A 17,628-nucleotide genomic window follows, 5' to 3' on the forward strand; every position below is an offset into this window, starting at 1 on the left:
TACATACACTGCTATTTCCTTGCCTTTGCCTTATCTACCCAGAAGCTATTTGTGTTTCTTAATCCTGTGTTTCTTGAATATTGTTGTGAATTGGCAATGCCTTTGACTCCTGGCAATCTTACCGTTGCTCAGTAATGTGGGAAAGATCAAGAAAAAAGAAAATATTAAAGTGACTCTATTGGCTTCCCCTCACCCTTTGGACTTTCTTCTCCAAGGCCACTTTCCTGATTTGATGTCCTCTGGGTGGAAGAGAAAGACACAGTAAGATCGTGGGTGCCAGTGGATCCCATTGGCCGTGGTTTTATTTTCAGAGCTGGTTTTAGAGCCCTCCCTGGGGATGAAGAACCCTCCCCAGCTGGGAGATGATGCACTTAAAGGCTCAGCAGACAACACACAAGGGCGTCAAGTCAATGGCCAGATTCATGCCTCCAGTGTCCTGAAACCTAAGATCATCAAAAGAAAACTCCCGCTCAGCAAGTGGAGACTGGCATGCAGATTCCCTGGCCTGCAAGCTTAGGGTGCAGAGGTAATCACATCTATGGCTGATAGCTGCACTCCTTAATTCTCTGTCTATGGTGACAGCTCATTCTCCCACTGCTTTTTCTCACCCGTTTGTTCTCTCCAACAGCTGCTCTAACCTCTGTCTGGTCTTACCTGTGTGTCCCACGGGTTCCCACCCTGACAGGCCCTTTCTGTCCTCATGTCCTCTTTGCTCTCAGAACTCTGCTCTATTCCTTCTTCTAGTGTCTTGACTGTCCCTCTCATGGCCACAGGAGAGCCAGGCCTCCTGTCCTCATCCAAGTGCATAGTTTAAGCTGCTGAACACAGGAATATTTGCCTGGAATCACACACTCTCTTGGAAAATTTAACTTTCCTCCCATCGTTCCCAGCTCCATTGCCTCTTTCTGCAGAAATCATTGCTTTAGTACATCATTTACACATAGATTTTCCTCTTGAGTCCTCTTTTGAGAAATCCAACTAAGTCAACTCTTAATCATCACTTGTTCCTCTGAATGAGAAGTGTTAAAACTACGCACAAAGAGCCCCGCGTAGGAAACAAAATTAGAACCAGGGTCACAGGCGGGAGTTCCCCACTGGCCTGGAGTCAGGTTAATCTTTAGCCCCAGATGTGCAGCCTAGTGTCAATGTGGATCGAGTTGCCAGGGTCTCAGTGTTCTCACCTCATGGACTCACTTGAGCTGACGTTAACCAGAGAACACTTATGACATTCTAAAGGGACATCAGTTCTAAAGCACATGCAGAGGGCAGGACTTCAAAACTGCATACATCATGAGGTTCACCATTGCAACCTCTCTCCTTTTTATTCTCATTTCCACTTCTACAAGTCCAGTGAAGGGTCTAAAATGCAAGTCAGATGCATCTTGAGGCCAGTGCATATGAGAGAGCATTTTATGAATTAATATTGAGAAAAGTGACCATAGGACCAGCTTTATGCATACACAAGATGACAGACAAGAATCTGTCTACATGACAGCTTTTGCTTTGGCCCAGCCCAATTGATAAGAGAGAGATTTAACTGAAATTGTCAAGGAGAAGGCTACAATCCATGGAACCACTGGGAACAAAGCCAATCATGAGATAAATGGGGAAAGGGAAGAAAATGATGGGAAATTGGGCTGGTCCATTTAGTATCTCTAAATCCTGCTGCCACGTAATAAGCACCTGGTGAGATTTCAATTAAGATGAATGCCTTGAACTCACACCTGGAGATTCTCACCTACATGGCCTGGGGTGTGGTTTGAGCATCTGGAGTTTTAAAATGCTCCCATGTGACTCTAATATGTGGCTAAAGATGACAAGGACCCCTGGCCTACTGTGACCTCAAGGTACTAACATGGAAGTGTCCCATATGTGTGGCTACTCCACAGAAAAGGCTGAGTATCCATCAGCCTTTGATGGGATCTGTATTCCCCTCTCAATAGTATTGTTTGTATAGCATAGAAAAAATCAAGAAGAAAAACAAGAAAATTAATAGATTAGACTTTTAGCCTCTGCTTGAAGCACACTTGCTCAATTTTGAATAAAAGATAAGAAATAGTCAGTATGTTAACACCTAATGCACAGAAATAATACCTCCCACATTACATATACTGGAATTTAGTATTTTCTTTTGCATTTTAAAAGAAAACTTCCACTTTACATTTCCCCACACCCATTTTATAGCCCACTCATGGGCTCACCACTGCAATGTGAAAATTTCACTTTTGGTCAGTTATTGTCCTTCTGCAAAATCCCCAAAGAGAACTCATTGATCTCACTTTCCTGAAGAGAATACAATAACAAAGTAAGACTGAAATTCTGCAGGAGATTGTGTATGAATCCTTCTTCATGCCTCTCTTCACACTGGCATAAAATATTAAACACAAACCTTTCCCAAAATGTACTTTGGGAAAACAGTAAGTGGGAGGGGAGAAACTAATGCCTTTCACTTTGTACTTCAGAGTTTTCTTGCTCTAGATATTGAGAATGTTTCTAGAAATGCCTTAAGGTGGAACCAGATGTGGAACAACTTCAGGGCATTAGGGAAAATAAGTTGGGCTGTGGTTACAGTCCCAGCTCTCTCTTTACTAACTCCATTTTGAGTCACTTTTTTTAAAATTCCGTTTCTTTCCTGATTCCCTTTGGACAAATACTTATAATTATATTTGTTTCATTTAATTTTTTTAACCAACCAAAGAAGCAGAAGCAACTTCATATTTATTTGTAAAATCATATTCCTGTCCTAGCCAAGGTGACCCAACCGCTTCTCATGACTGTTGATACCTCCAGATTGCAGCCTTTCCTCTCGCTTTCTATAATCTTTATTGAAATGGCGTTAGTGGGTGGATTCTAATTCAGGGGTCATCAATAGCAAGTCATGTGCCCTTAGTTCAGTCTTACCCCTGTGGCATCACTACTCCTCTGTTGTAAAAGATGGAACTGGACGTGGATATTGTCTGAGGTCCCTGCTGCTTCTCACATCCAGGGTTCTTCCCATGGCCCTCCCGTTCCTCCCTAGAAAACTAGGACATGGAGTTGTAATGGGGTGGGTTTCTCTGCAAAGGGTCCTCTCCTTCTGCTCCCCTCTGTTTCTTGGCAGGCATGATGGATGCTGAGCACATCCTCACAGGGAGGAAAAGCCATCACTCTGCTCCAGACAGAGGGGATCAGAAGGAAAGGGGCTGATGTCCCCTGCTGCTGGTTGGGCATAGGTGGGGTCCTTATATCCTGCACCCCAGGCTGACTGGAAGTTCAGGGAAGTTCAGGAGTGTTTTCTTCTCATTTGTGGATGGCTCTTCCCCCTTCAGTCATCCCGCGGCTCACCCTTCAGTTCACCCTGCCAGCAAGAGATCAGTTTGCCCCTGATATATCTCTACTTAGCAATCTCCCCAGACTCAGTCATCAGGAGGACCTGACAAAAATGCTCATTTGATTTTTTACTCTCTCTCTCCTACAGATACCAAATACTGCTGGAAGGATGCAAAGGATGAAAGGATGTCACAAAAAGTAGCTTTTCCACTTGATGAAAACAACTAAAACAGCAAAGCAAGTTCAAATCCAAACACAATACTGCAGGGGTCCTTCACTGAGGATTGAATTTTAGACACAGAATACTCTTGATGATTTCAACCCATTACGCTCCTTTGATTTGAGAAGTCACAGTTCATCCCCCTCCAATTGTAATCAATGCCTAGGGAGACCAATGCCCAGATGGACAAACAGCATTCACAGGCCTTAGCCCTGCTCCTCTCAATTCCCATCGTGTAGAGAACAGGAGTCAGGAGCTGCTGGCAGGAGACAGCATGTCAGCCGGGACTCTGCCAGGGCAGAGTATGAACAATGCCATGTTCTTGCTGAAAACGCTTAGCCTGAGTTTCATAGGAGGTAACCCTCAGACAACTGCAGAATGTAGAACATTGAACAGGACAACTGACCTGTCCCCTTCAAACAGTGCATGTCACCACCAAGAACACAACAAAAAGGAGAAGAGACATTTTGGGCTCAAAAAGAGTAAAAAGACTGTGTAGCTTACGCCTTTTTAGTCATTTTGAACCCAAAACATCTCTTCATCTGTTTGTTGTTGTCATTAATGGTGATCACATGGAATGTTTGTAGAGGACAGGTCATCTGTGTGGCTCAATGGTCTACATTCTGAAGTTATCTGAAAATGTCCTCATGATTAAATTCAGCCTAAACATTTTGCCAGGAACTCTGCAGAGTCCATGCTGTGAGCTTCCTACCTCAGTCCATCTGCAGGCAGAGAAGGCCCAGTGTGTCCATCCCCATTGTTGCGATACTAGGATGGTCACTTGGTAAAGGAGCGGTCTAGGAGCTCTGTCCCTTGTAAAGACACCTTGTTTATAAATAATTTGGAAAGTGGTTTGAAATAGTATCAATATCCTGTATTCTAACGGTCTTCCTCTGAGTATTTTATCATCAATTAATCACCCCTGCCTGTGTCAGTTACTATATTTATGTTTGTACATTGATAATTTTCTATCTCAAAATCTTACTTTATACTTGCCTTTGCTGGCATTCTTCGTAAAGAACAATATTCCCTGCCCAAATTTTAACTTTCATCCAAAATTAATTTTAATTTCTTTTTGCTGGCATTCTGTTGTGTAAAAGAATATTCTGTGTCCCAATTTTAACTTGCATCCAAAATTAATTTTAGTCCATCAGTTAAAATGTTTAAGTTTTAAATCTGTTTCATTAAACATTTTTTGCCCTCACTCTGGACTATTGGATTTTTTACGTATAATGTTTTAAGCTTTTATTTTATGATTGATTGTGGCAGATGAGAATTTAGATTAATAAAACCATTCTTATTTCCCTGTTTATATTCTAAACTCTTCCATGTTTTAGTCTACATTTACCATATGTGGTAGATTGTATTTACTGTATTTCTTTGTTGATTTTGTTTCCTTTTTTGTTTGTGTATGTGTGTGTGCTTTTTGTTTGTTATTTAGGAAGAGTTGTATAGCTCCCATTTAACACTGCACTGAAAAGGTTTAGAGGTCACTAATCCCATTTTAAGTTGACACATTTCTACTATTTGGTTTATAAATTTTAAATTCTTTCTTTCAACTTCAAATTTTTACCACTATGACAATCAAAGACAATATTTTCCTCTTCTCTAACCCCTGTACCTGCAATTTTTATTTGTTATTTTAACCCAAACATTAAGTGACAGCCTATGTGACAGCTTAGTTTTTGGTTGAGACTTACATTTAAATATGTTTATGCACATGAGCTATTCAAAAGTGTGTCCTAAGCATCACTCGTTGAGTGGAATTTATCCTTAACAGAGTCCTCATGAGGGAATCAGGTCTCGCTGACTTTAACATACTTAATAATAAACTTTTCCCAATGTCTTGACACATGGATTGCATCACTGTATATTAGGCACTTGCCAAAAATGATTTTTTCTTGGGATTTTAGGAAATATTGTCTGACTTTGGGAAACAGGCATGTGTGCTCTCATTCTGGGATTGTATTTTGTTCAAGCAGGAACTTCAATTTCTGCCAGTTACTTCATTCATTCTCCTCACCACAAGTCTCCAGAGGATGCTTCCTTTGTCCAGGCCTCCCCGTCTCCCAGCAATTCTGCCCTTCGAAGACTGGCCCCTCTGATCGTCTGCACTGTGAAGCCCCTGCCTTTCAATACCCCAGTAGCAGGGTTCTGATCCACCAGGTCTCAGGCCTCATCTGTGTTTCTCCACACTCGCTTTCTGAGGAAGGTTTTACCTGTGCTTTGTCATTAACAGGCTGTCGTTGCTGTGCTGGCCTCTCTTTGCCTGGTGTTTCCTCTCTCTCTGCTGTTATGTGGCTCCCAGACCTGGCTAAATAAAATCACCTGGGGTCCCCAGTGCTCCCTAGCCCTGGTTGGGGCAGGATTATGGGTGGTATTTTCGACTCTGTGTTAATCCCTAGGGCTTTGAAGTGTCTGTGGAGAAATTCAGCTATTATTCTATCCTACTTCTCCAAATGCAGAACTTCAACAGTCTAAAAAAGGAGACAGAATCCCATAGTAGAACATCCCCATAATCACTGGCCAGCTTCAACAATTATCATCGAATGGCTGAGCTTTACAAAATGCAATCCTTCCTACTTACCTAGGAAGTGTGTGTGTGTGTGTGTGTGTGTGTGTGTGTGTATTAATATATGTATGTATATGTATATGGCATATGTGTGTGTGTTTGTGTGTGTGTGTTTGTGTGGGGTGTGTGTGTACAGACAGTTTGGACATGAGATTCTGGAGGCTGAAATTCTCAAGACGGAAAGGCAGATACCTGGGAAAGTGTTTCCTTCTTATTAGGCCTTTTACTTCTCCTCTGGCCTTTGGTTGATTGGATGAGGCCCACTCATCTTAGGGAGGGCAATCTGCTTCACATAGACTGCCCATTCCAGTGTTAATGTCATCCAGAGACCCCTCCAGTACACACACAGAATAACATAGGAACAAATGTCCTGGCACCCTGGGGCTCGGTCACAGGGACACACACAATTAACCATCACACAAATTCTTTGTCATATTAGTGATTTTCATATTTTTCTCCCAATCTGTAGCATATCTTTTTATTCTATGAATAGTGTCTTGTGCTGACCAAGAATTTTTAATTTGTATAAAGTTGAATTTATCAATGTTTTCTTTAATCGTTTTGTTGATGTGATAACTAAGAATACTTAGCCTAACTCCACATCATGAAGAGTTTCTCTTATGTTTTCTACTGTAAGTTCTCTAGTTTTGCAGTTTACGTTCAGTTCTGTAATTAATTTTGATTTAATTGTGATGCAAGTATGGAGGTTTAAGTGGATTTTTAAAATCTTTAGTTTTTTCCTTCATCTTTTATTTTAAGTTGCGGGGTACATGTGCAGGAGATGCAGGTTTGTTGCATAGGTAAACATGTGCCATGTGGTTTGCTGCACAGATCATCTCATCACCTAGTTATTATGCACAACATCTATTAGCTACTCTTCCTGATGCTCGCCCTCCCCCCAACCCAACCCCTCACTTCTGACGGGCCCTAGTGTGTGTTGTTTCCCCCATGTGTCTATGTGTTCTCGTCATTCTGCTACAACTTATAAGTAAGAACATGTGGCATTTGGTTTTCTGTTCCTACATTCGTTTGCTGAGAATAATGGTTTCTAACTTCAACCATGTCCCTGCAAAAGACATTGTCTCATTCCTTTTCATGGCTGCATAGTATTCCATGATCTATATGTACCATATTTTCTTTATTCAGTCTATCACTGATGGGCAATGAAAGCTATAAACCCCATATATCCGAGAAGCATAGTGTATACTAACGACAACAAATATGAAGAAAACTACACCAAGGAACACCATACTCAAATTGATCAAAACCAGTGATAAACAGAAAAATTCTAGGAGGAATAAAAGGAGAAAAAGCACATTACATACAGAGGACTAAATGTAAGGATGGCATTTGATTTCTTATCAGAACCACTACAAACTAGAGGTTTGCGGTAGTTTTAAACACTGAAAAAAAAAACACGAGCAATCAAAACTGACATCTGAATAGACTTCTAAAACTAAAGAGATTGAATTAGCATTCAAAAAAAATACATGCCAAAAAAAGCCTGGGCCCAGACAGGTTCACAGCTAAATCCTACCAAACATCTAAAGGAGAGTTGATATCAATTTTTCACAAACTATTCCAAAAATAGAGGACAGAACACTTCCCAGCTTATTCTATGAGGCCAGTATTACTCCAAGAGATCACAAGAAAACTACAAATGAGTATCGTCTTTAAATACAGACACAAATCCTCAACAAAATATAGCAAACTGAATCCAGTAACATCAGCATAAATTATACACGATGGCCAAGTGGGATTTATCCCAGGGATAGAAGATAAGTTTAACATCTGAAAACCAATTAATGTAGTATCAGTAGAAAATAAACCAAAACTAATCTGATCATCTCAATAGACGTGGGAAAGGCATATGACAAAATTCAATATTCTTTCCACAAACAAGGAATAGAAGGGAACTTCCTCAACCTGATAGAGGACATCTGTCAGAAAGCTTCAGTTAACATCATGTTTAGTGGGACAGACCGAATGCTTTCACCTTTAGATTAGGAATAATACAAAGATGTCCACTCTCACCACTTCCATTCAATGTTGTACTGGAGATTGTAGCCAGGACAATTAGGTAAGAGAATGAAACAAAAGGTATCCAGATAGGAACAGAAGAATTTAGACCACCTTTATTTGCCGATGATATGTTCTTCATGTAGAAAACCTCAAGGAATGTACTAAAATACTACCAGAATTAATAAGTTCATCAGGTTACAGGACATAAGATCAGCACTTAACAATAAATTGTATTTCAGATTTTCAAATTAGGGATACCAAATGTCTAATCTCTGAACAGTGAAATGATGAGTATTTCTTCCTCTGTGATCTCCTGTATTTTCTATATGGTAAATATGTGCCAGTTTCATAATCAGAAATGAAATTACAAAGATCATTTAAAAGCAGCAAAAGAAATTGGTATGAAGGAGATAATTTTAAGGTTGCTGAAAAAAAATCATTCTAATGTAACCCAGTTAGCTAATGTAGTTTCTTTGTTTTTAAGATACATTGCTTAGACAGCATATAATGAGAATAAAACAAATGTATTTTAATCTATTTTTAAAACTTAGTAATTTTATAGGAGTTGATTTTCTTAGTCACCACTGCTTTCATAAATAACATATGTTCTTCCAGGGGGAGCACGGTAATATTTCAATGCAAGCAAAATGTTGTTTACAATGCTGTTCATTGATTCATCCTGTCGGGTTGCAAAAGGCTACCAGAAAGTTTGTGAAAGATGTTTGGTGGGTAGCAGGAAGTTGTGAGGTTTAACACATACATTTGGCTAAATAAAATTCTGATGGGTGCACATAGTAGCCAGTACTCCAGTTCATGCATGTGCAATCTGGATTACTGTAGCCAAGTCATCATTAGGTTGGTAATGATTTAATAAACCAAATAGGTGATCGGGCCAGTGGCTCACACCTGTAACCCCAGCACTTTGGGAAGCCGAGGCGGGTAGATCACTTGAGGACAGGAGTTCGAGACCAGCCTGGCCAAAAAGGTGAAATGCAGTCTCTATTAAAAATACACAAATTAACTGGGTAGGGTGACACATACCTGTAATTCCCACTACTCGGGAGGCTGAGGCACGAGAATCACTTGAGCCCAGGAGGCGGAGGTTGCAATGAGCCGAGATTGTGCCATCGTACTCCAGCCTGGACAACAGAGCAAGATTGTGTCTCAAAATAACAATAATAATAATCCAAATCATTATTTACATTTAGTGATACAAATGAAGAACAATGATCTTCATTTCTCTACTTGTATTTTTGGTAGCACTGTTATTGTTTTTAGACCAATATACATTTTTGTAAATTAAAAAAATAATTGTTTTAGAGTCGGTGTCTCACTCTGTCGCCCAGCCTGGAATGCAGAAGTGTGATCATGGCTGACTGCAGCCTCAAACTCCTGGGCTGAAGTGATCCTGTCACCTTTGCCTCCTGAGTAGCTGGGACTACCAGGCATATGCCACCAAATCTGGCCAACTTACGCTTATTTTTAAACATTTTTTCTTAAGAGAAGACATAATGACCTTTAGTGTAATAGTATATTCTAAACAATTTATGATTAGGATTCTTCGTCCCCAAACACATGTTATTGCTTCCAGTATAATTCTTCAGTCTGCAGAAGAGTGAGGACATAAGGTATCGCTCTCTTCCGCCAATAATAACATTCCTGAGTTTATGTAGTACTTTAGAGTGTACTGTGTGGATCTCAGGATTCTTTCAATACTCTTTGCAGGATGGCGGAGCCGGCATTATGAATTTGGTCTTGTACATAAGGAAACTGGAACTTAGAGATTTTCAGTTAATTTGCCTGAAGTTGAAGATGTATAAGAGAAGGAAATGTGAACTAAGATGATATTCAGAAAGGACAAGGTGGTTGGAACCAGACAAGCATAGATAAGAGTCATGATTCTGTCATTTGGGAAAGTCACTCAATCTCACTGATAATCAGTTTTCACATATGTAAAAAAAGGTATTAAGTCCAACTTTGCTGAAATATTATAAGACTTAAATAGGAATCATATATGTTAATCATCTAGAATTTAGGATGTTTCTTTAACAGCCATCTCCATTCATTTCTCTTAAATATTTTCACATTGAGAAGACAGTTGTAGCTGAATATTTTAAGCATGGAAACAAGCATGACTGGGGGATGCAATTATAGACAATTTTAACTGTGATTCCCTGGGTCACCTTGAATTTCTCCTGTGGGATAAATTCTTCCCTTGCTCTAGATGAAAGGGCAACTCCTACAACTTATCACTTCCAGTTAATGAAAGGTTCTTCAAAAAAGGAATTCATATGTGAGACCCAGGGTGGTCATCAAAACTTCAACCTCAATTTCAAGCTAAAACTTCTTCTCCCTGCACGTAGGCCAGCTGCAGACCAAAAGCCTGCAGCGGAGAAAGTGGATGTGTTGGCCTTTTTCTTTTTCTCCGTCTAGGATTGTTCCTTCTCTGGCTCTCTAACCACACCAGAGTCACAACAGGGTAGAGAGGAGAGGAAGCGGGCAGTCAGCAGGTTCCCACTTGACTCATACAGTTGTGAGCTGCACTACGTTCTCTGCCCTGAGAGCTTTTAAAACCCTCTCTTTCTCTTATGGCTCTTTTTGGGGAGTTATATGGAGACTCCCTACCCCACCCTATTACTATGGATGTCTCATGTAGTTTCTTAGTGGGGATCAGGTTCTTTCCTCCCCGGCTGGTCACTTATGGCTCCTTTTTCAGGTCCTAGACATCTGATGGTGCCTCAACATTTTTTCCCCTGCTGAAATTTGTATTTCTTCCAGAAATCCCTTTCAGAAAAAAATCTAAGAAAATCCCACCCTGACTGTCTTGCACAGCCAATATCTGGTACAGGAGAAAAATTCATATATTCTTCCTTTCATCAAACTATATAAACTTGCCCAAGGCAGCAGTTTCTCTTTCACTTTATTGTAAGAACTGTTAGCTTAGCTTTCTTAATTATATTCGCTGTGTCCTCAAAACTCATGACACTTGCATCAAACTTTCTGTTTGTCATGAAGAGGGGATAAGAAATACAGTGTATACATGCAATAGAATATGATTCTACTTTAAAAAAGAAAGGAATTCTGACATGTTACAATATGAATGAAACTTGAGGACATTTTGCTAAATGAAATATGCCCATCACAAATGGACCAATACTATATAATTTACTTAGAATAGAGAAATTCATAAATAGAGTAGAATGGTGGATGCCAGGGGCTTCCAGGAGGGAGGAATAAGGAGTTAGTGTTAATGGGTACAAAGTTTCCAATTTGTAAGATGAAGAGTTTTAGAGTTTGGTTGCACTAGTGTGAATGTACTTAATGCCACTGAACTGTACGCTTAAAAATGGTTAAGATGGTAAATGTTACATTATGTGCATTTTACCACAATTAAGAAATAAGGCCAGGCATGGTGGCTCATACCTGTAATCCAGGCAGTTTGGGAAGCCAAGGTGGGAGGATTCCTTGAACCCAGGAGTTAGAGATCAGACGGGGCAAAATAGTGAGACCCAGTGTTTACCAAAAAAAATTAAAACTTAGCTGAGCATCGTGGTGCACGTCTGTAGTCCTGGCTACACGGGAGGCTGAGGCAGGAGGATCACTTGAGCCCAGGAGTTTGAGGCTGCAGTGAGCCACGATTATGCCATTGCACTTCAACCTGGGCAACCCTGTCTCAATAAAATAAAGGAAGAAAAGAAAAGAAAGCTAACTTTAACCATCTCATGCCATTTTAGCACCAGAAAGTTACATTATACACTTCAGTCTTAAATAGATGACTGAGTCATGCATAAATCATTCACAGGAATTACAAAAGTCCTGACTCAATATCAACCTTTTATTTTATTATTGGTGGAGGGATGCTGATGTAAGCGTTTTTGTAATATATAATATAATTTTAAAAGCTAAATGTATTACATTTCTTTTGTTTTTTTTAATAATATTATAATGCACAGTGAGTGAATATGGACAGATAATATTTTTAAAACAAAAAAAGTGTTACACTCAGGTTTTAAATCATATTTTAGCTCTGTATTGTTTGTTGCTGTATTTTAAGGCTCTGTAACTGTAGCGATGCGTAAAAAAGTAAAGATCCACTTAGTTTTTTTCCCTCTTAAGCCCTCCTGGAGGCCTGCATTCAGCTTTCAGCTTTTATAATCTAGCCCAGAGCCATTCTTCAACTTTAAGTTACAGCACCCTCTGCTGAACTGTTAGCAACATTACATTGTGTCCGTTTTTCATTAGTGGGTGCCTTTCTTTCAGAAGTAAAATATAATTTTCAAAATAATATTTTGAAAATGCACTACAGAGATGAACTCTTTGCAAATTCAATTGCTCTCAAACTATTTGAAACTTATTACAATTATACATTTACAGCCACATTACTGCAAAGAAACAAGTAGTCATGATTTGAAGATACAATCAGACTTTAGTGTAAAGGACATTCCGTTTTTGAGTATATTTGGCAAAATGCATGAAAAAAATAGCAAAAAGTTCTACTTTAAAAATGAGTAATAGATACTTTAAAATAAGAAATGTGCATTTAAAATTTTTCTCTGCAGCGTGTGTTAGCTGTTAAAATGAATGTTAGGGGAGCAATTTTTATAGATTCTTAGGTTAATTGTTATTTATACGACCCAAATTTCTTCCAGCTACAAAACCCTTTAAGTGTGGTAAACTTATTTCCTGTATCCCCTGACTAGATTATACGCTGTAGGAAGACTGAGAATTTTGTTGGTTTTCTTTACTGCTGCATCCCCTATATGAAGATCTCTCTATGGCACATAGTAGACACTCAATAAATATTTAATAGTTGAATGAACAATGTGGGAAGAAATGTCTACTCACACCTGCTTTGCACTTTGAAAAGCACAAAAGAGTTTATTATGGAACCACTTGAGATTAGTCCTTTTATTTCCATCTTACTTAGAGCCCTTTCTTCTTAGAACTTTGATCACCATTGTTACAATACGGTACCTAACTCTTCAGTGTTTGGATCTCTTCTTGTAAAACTTTATACATCTAAGATGATTGGGGGGAAGTAGTTTATATAAGAGGATTTATGTAACTGAACTTCTCTTTAAATAATCCTATGTAAACTTTTAATTAATGTAGTAGCAATTCCCTGTCTCCTCATGCGAAGAACATAGATAATAATTAGCCTTTTTTGGAGTTATGTTTTCTTTCTGTTTTAATATTTACGATTGCCTTGTGTTGTAATGAAATTCTAGCTTGGATGTTAGTTCTTCCTCCACCCACTAGTCTCTTCTGTCATTGTGTCTGGCTCAGACATTCCTGACCTCTCCCCAGCTACCCTATAGGCTTTCCTGCTATGAACCTGCTCTTCTGCTGGAAAGCAATTAAGCAAATATGGCAAGAGCCAGATATTAAATAAAATTGAATATGTCTCCGAATAAGGACCAAAAATCAGGGTTTTAGTGCACAGCCTCTGTGTGGAGTTGAGAATTCCATCTTCATATGAATGAGGTGTTATCTCCACGTATCACCTAACAAATAGAACACATTTTGCTCCTGGCACATGATGTCCTCAAATGAATCCTGGGAAAGTTTGGAGTCTTTATGAACTTTTTTCATAGAATGTATTCTCAAAGTACGTAAGAAACAACATCAATTATGCTCAGTGCCCATTACATACATTGCATCTTGCCAGTGCTTATTTGAAATGTCTCCTACACAAATAGGAAGAAATGTGGGTATTAGGGGAATTTGGTTTATTCTTCTTTCACCCCTTCTTTTACACATTTGGCCCCAAAATAAGTAGAAGGAAGGTATTCTAGAGGGAATTTTTTGAACCAATGCCAGTGTAATCTTACCTTGTGATTCTCTCAGGTTAAGGATGGATCATACACTACGCACCTAGTATGCAATTCCCTTTTTCCTTAGCGACCTTTGTGGGTATGGAATAATCACTGCTTCCACTCACCTTTGCAGCCATCTTCATGCCAGCTTTCTAAGCCCTTCTCCGTGATGCTAGCAGCATCAGAGAGGGCATCACAAGTGGAGAGACTACAGGAAGGTAAATTATCTGCTGTAACTTCATTCATGGCCATGAAACTAGGCAACAACAGCGGGTATTCCATCAGTCTAGCATCACTTTGACCACTTTTGCTATACTGCACTGCTGATCGAATACAGTATTATAGGTTGGTTTTGTTTAGATCACACAGAGGCAGTTTGTAGGGGAAAATATATCACAGGCAAACCTGAGGAGTGGTACAATCTGAGGAAGTTAGGGAGGGCTTTTTAAAGGGCATTAGAAGTTTGTACGTTAAAAAAAAATTAATGTACAAAAAAGTTGCAAGCACACTTTAAGGAATGCCTATATACGTTCACCCAGAGATTCCATCCACGTTTCACACCAAATGTCCCAACAACATCCTTTGGACCCACATATTACACTTACTTGTCAGATTTCTTTAGTTTCCTCAACTCAGAACAACAGTCATTCCTGATCTTTGTGGACTTCAATATCTGAAGATTATAGGCTGGTTATTCTGTAGAATATCCTCAAGTTTGTTTTCTCTGATGTTTCCTCATGATTCGATTCAGGTTATGCATTTTGTTGGGACTATCACAGAAGTGATGTTCTCTCTATCACATGACCCAGGATCTTCTTTCCTGTTACTGGTGACGTTAAATTTGGTCATTGGAGTAAGCTAGTATTTACTAAGCTTCTTCACTATAAACTCTTTGTTCCATTTGTAATGTATAATATTTTATTGAGACACAGTTTGAAACAGGGTAAATATCACATTTCTTATCCAACTCTTACCCACTGAGTGTTAGCGTTTTTTGACTTTTTTTTTTTTTGCCTGAGTTAATTACTTGTACCATGATAATCACCAGATGGTGATATCCCAATTCCATCATTCCACTAATATTTATTAGTTGGCATTCAACTTTAAAGAAATTTCTTTTATCCCCTTTGTATGACATCCATGTGGATTGATGGATTCCTGTTTCATCTGATGTGATATAATCTGCTAACACCGTTTATTCTGATGCCCAAACTGTCTTAGGGTTTTCCAGGGAGAGCCCCTTCAAGCTGACTCTGTGTCCTTTTGACACTACTCCATTCTTTGAGCACTTACTATCTGGTGAAACAGATGTTCTGGGCTTATATTTTACCTTTGTTATCCCTACCCTGGAATCAGCTATTTCTCCAAGGTCCCCTAGTTTCTTTCAGAGAGTGGTATTTAGAAAGAAAGATCTGGGTACTGGATGTGCTCATTGCTACTAGGCCCTGTCAGTGGACACAGGTAGAAAATATATGTATGTCGGTGTGTTCATACATACGTACACACACATTACACACATACACACACATATCCCTTTTTATTTCTGTATCTAAAAATATTCAAAACCATGAACTCGCCTGAACACTACTAATTATAATCCAACACTATAGGGTTCATTCTAGCTTAATTCTTTTCACATTTGTAACTCGCTTCTCTGACTTAGCTCTCAGTATCCTCAACATATTTATTTGCTCAATCCTCTTGTGCATAACCAATCCCTCAGTCTTATTAGGCTGTTGCCCTTCTCAGCGACCTTCCTTCCTAAGTTCTGGCTCTGGTTGGGCAGCTTTCATCATTCAAGCCTGCCTAATGAGTTTAATCTGATGAGGAAGGAAGGAAGGAGGAAAGAACGAAGGAAGGAAGGAAGGAGAAAGGAAGGAAGAAGGAAGGAGAAAGAAAGGAAGGAAGGAGCAAGGAGAAAGGAAGGAAGGAAAAAGAGAGGAAGGAAGCAAGGAAGGAAGGAAGGAAGAAGTAAAGAAGAATGAAGAAGGAAAGAAGAAGGAAGAGGAGAGGAAGGAAGGAAAGAAGGAAGGAAGGACGGAAAGAAGGAAAGGAGGGAGGTGGGGCTTTATATATAAAAAATAAGTGTAAAATATCAATCAAGTTCCATGATTATTGATTCTTGGAACTACAAAGTATTTTTTTAAATTTTAGATAAATCAGTCTTTAGGACATAATTTAAATAAATTCTGCAAATCTAGAAACAGTCTTAATATAGTCTTTTTAAGCATTTCAAAATGCTGTGGTACGTTGTTTTTAAGGCAGTTTGAATTTAACACAACTATTTTGAAGTGAGAAGTATTTACATATTTTAGTGATGATGGCTATTTTCCGGTAAGTAAGAGCCATATTTCTATGGTTGAGAATTGTTTGCATTTACTTTGGAGGATGGAATGGGGTTAGTAGATAGGCACCGCAAGAGATGGAATGTGTTTTACCTGGAATTCCATCTCCTAAATGACGGAAAACCTGATGAAATTTCCAATTAGCTTAATGTGATGTAAGTGAGCCAAAACTTAAAATGATTGTTTCACTAAAGACTACTAGGACACCCAAATTCAAAATGTATTGCACAATAAAATTATCCTCCCAGAGATCTTTTGTGGGGCAAGATGGCTGAATAGGAACAGCTCTGGTCTGTAGCTCCCAGCGAGACCAACGCAGAAGGCGGGTGATTTCTGAATTACCAACTGAGGTACCTGGCTCATCTCACTGGGACTGGTTAGACAGTGGCTGCAGCACAGGGAGTGCTAGCAGAAGCAGGGTGGGGTGTCGCCTCACCCGGGAAGTGCAAGGGGTGGGAGAACCTGGCTGAAATTCACAAAGGTTTGCAAGTCACCTGTTAGTGAGACAGAGTTTGCAGGGGTTTAAGTGTATTTGCAGGAGGGGAGCACAGATGTCTACACGTGTTAGAGTAGGGTGCGGATAGTGGTTATAGAAACATTAAAAGCAACCACAAAAGTTGAGCAAATCATATCCACAAGATGTTTCAGAGTGGATTGAAAGAAATGTGTACCATGTGGGATAAACGTGATTGCCAGGGGAGAGAAGGAATTCAACCCCCAAACATAAGTCCTTCTGTTGCATGTCAAGTTACTGTCACATTGCACCTTTCCGACATGGACTCTCCTTCCTCCCTCTCTCATTTACATGCACCCTTGTGAGGGCACTGGGCTCTCCTGGATAATCTGCCTTTCTCAACATCCTTAACACCTCTCCAAAGTCTCTTCTGCCATGTAAAGTAACACATTCACAAGTCCCAGGGATTAGGATTGGACACCTTTAGGGGAGTTTATTCTGCCTACCACAGCCACTCACCTCAGTGAACATATTTCTGCAAGCCCCTCAGTCAGTGCTTGGCCCTCTGAAAGTAAGTCAATTGAAAGCAACTCTGCCCAATGAGCAGCTCTGAGTGCCAACAAATCAACACCAGCTCACTGATGTCTGTGCCCTTAGCCAGTCTCTGAACCCCACACTTTCCACAAATTCTAAGTCCAGTCTGCTCAGAAAGACTGAATGATCAGCAGAGCTCTCTCCATTTAAGAAGCAATAAATTCAGACTTCTGTTTATTAACACACAGGTTATGAGGTGGTCTCTTCATCTGACAAGTGCCTTAATGTTACATGTATAGAATTACATAGAAAGAAAACAGAAAGAAGAAGAGAATGCAAGGAAGGGGGAAACTATA

General features: G+C 39.5%; 1 protein-coding gene and 1 long non-coding RNA gene across 3 annotated transcripts in view; one reads left to right on the forward strand and one right to left on the reverse strand.

Moving 5' to 3' along the window:
* LOC126929540 (neuroblastoma breakpoint family member 4-like) overlaps positions 1–17,628 on the forward strand; it is a 64,836-nt gene that overhangs the window by 16,583 nt on the left and 30,625 nt on the right. Inside the window, exons 13-14 of one of the 2 annotated variants that reach the window (XM_050745991.1) lie at positions 312–526; positions 3,458–4,733. The exons of the other annotated variant lie outside the window; for it this stretch is intronic. Of the exons in view, the coding sequence (XP_050601948.1) occupies positions 312–517 (206 nt within the window). The 3' untranslated portion in view covers positions 518–526; positions 3,458–4,733. Of the gene's footprint in view, positions 1–311; positions 527–3,457; positions 4,734–17,628 lie in introns of those variants that run through there. 2 annotated transcript variants of the gene reach the window in all.
* LOC126930294 (uncharacterized) overlaps positions 10,542–17,628 on the reverse strand; it is a 57,211-nt gene continuing 50,124 nt past the window's right edge. The window contains exons 3-4 of the long non-coding RNA XR_007717557.1: positions 14,545–14,765; positions 10,542–11,791 (exon numbers count right to left, since the gene is read on the reverse strand). This is a non-coding gene — a long non-coding RNA (uncharacterized LOC126930294). The remainder of the gene's footprint in view (positions 11,792–14,544; positions 14,766–17,628) is intronic.

The sequence above is a fragment of the Macaca thibetana genome, chromosome 1 (assembly GCF_024542745.1).
Source record: "Macaca thibetana thibetana isolate TM-01 chromosome 1, ASM2454274v1, whole genome shotgun sequence".
Lineage (NCBI taxonomy): Eukaryota > Metazoa > Chordata > Mammalia > Primates > Cercopithecidae > Macaca > Macaca thibetana.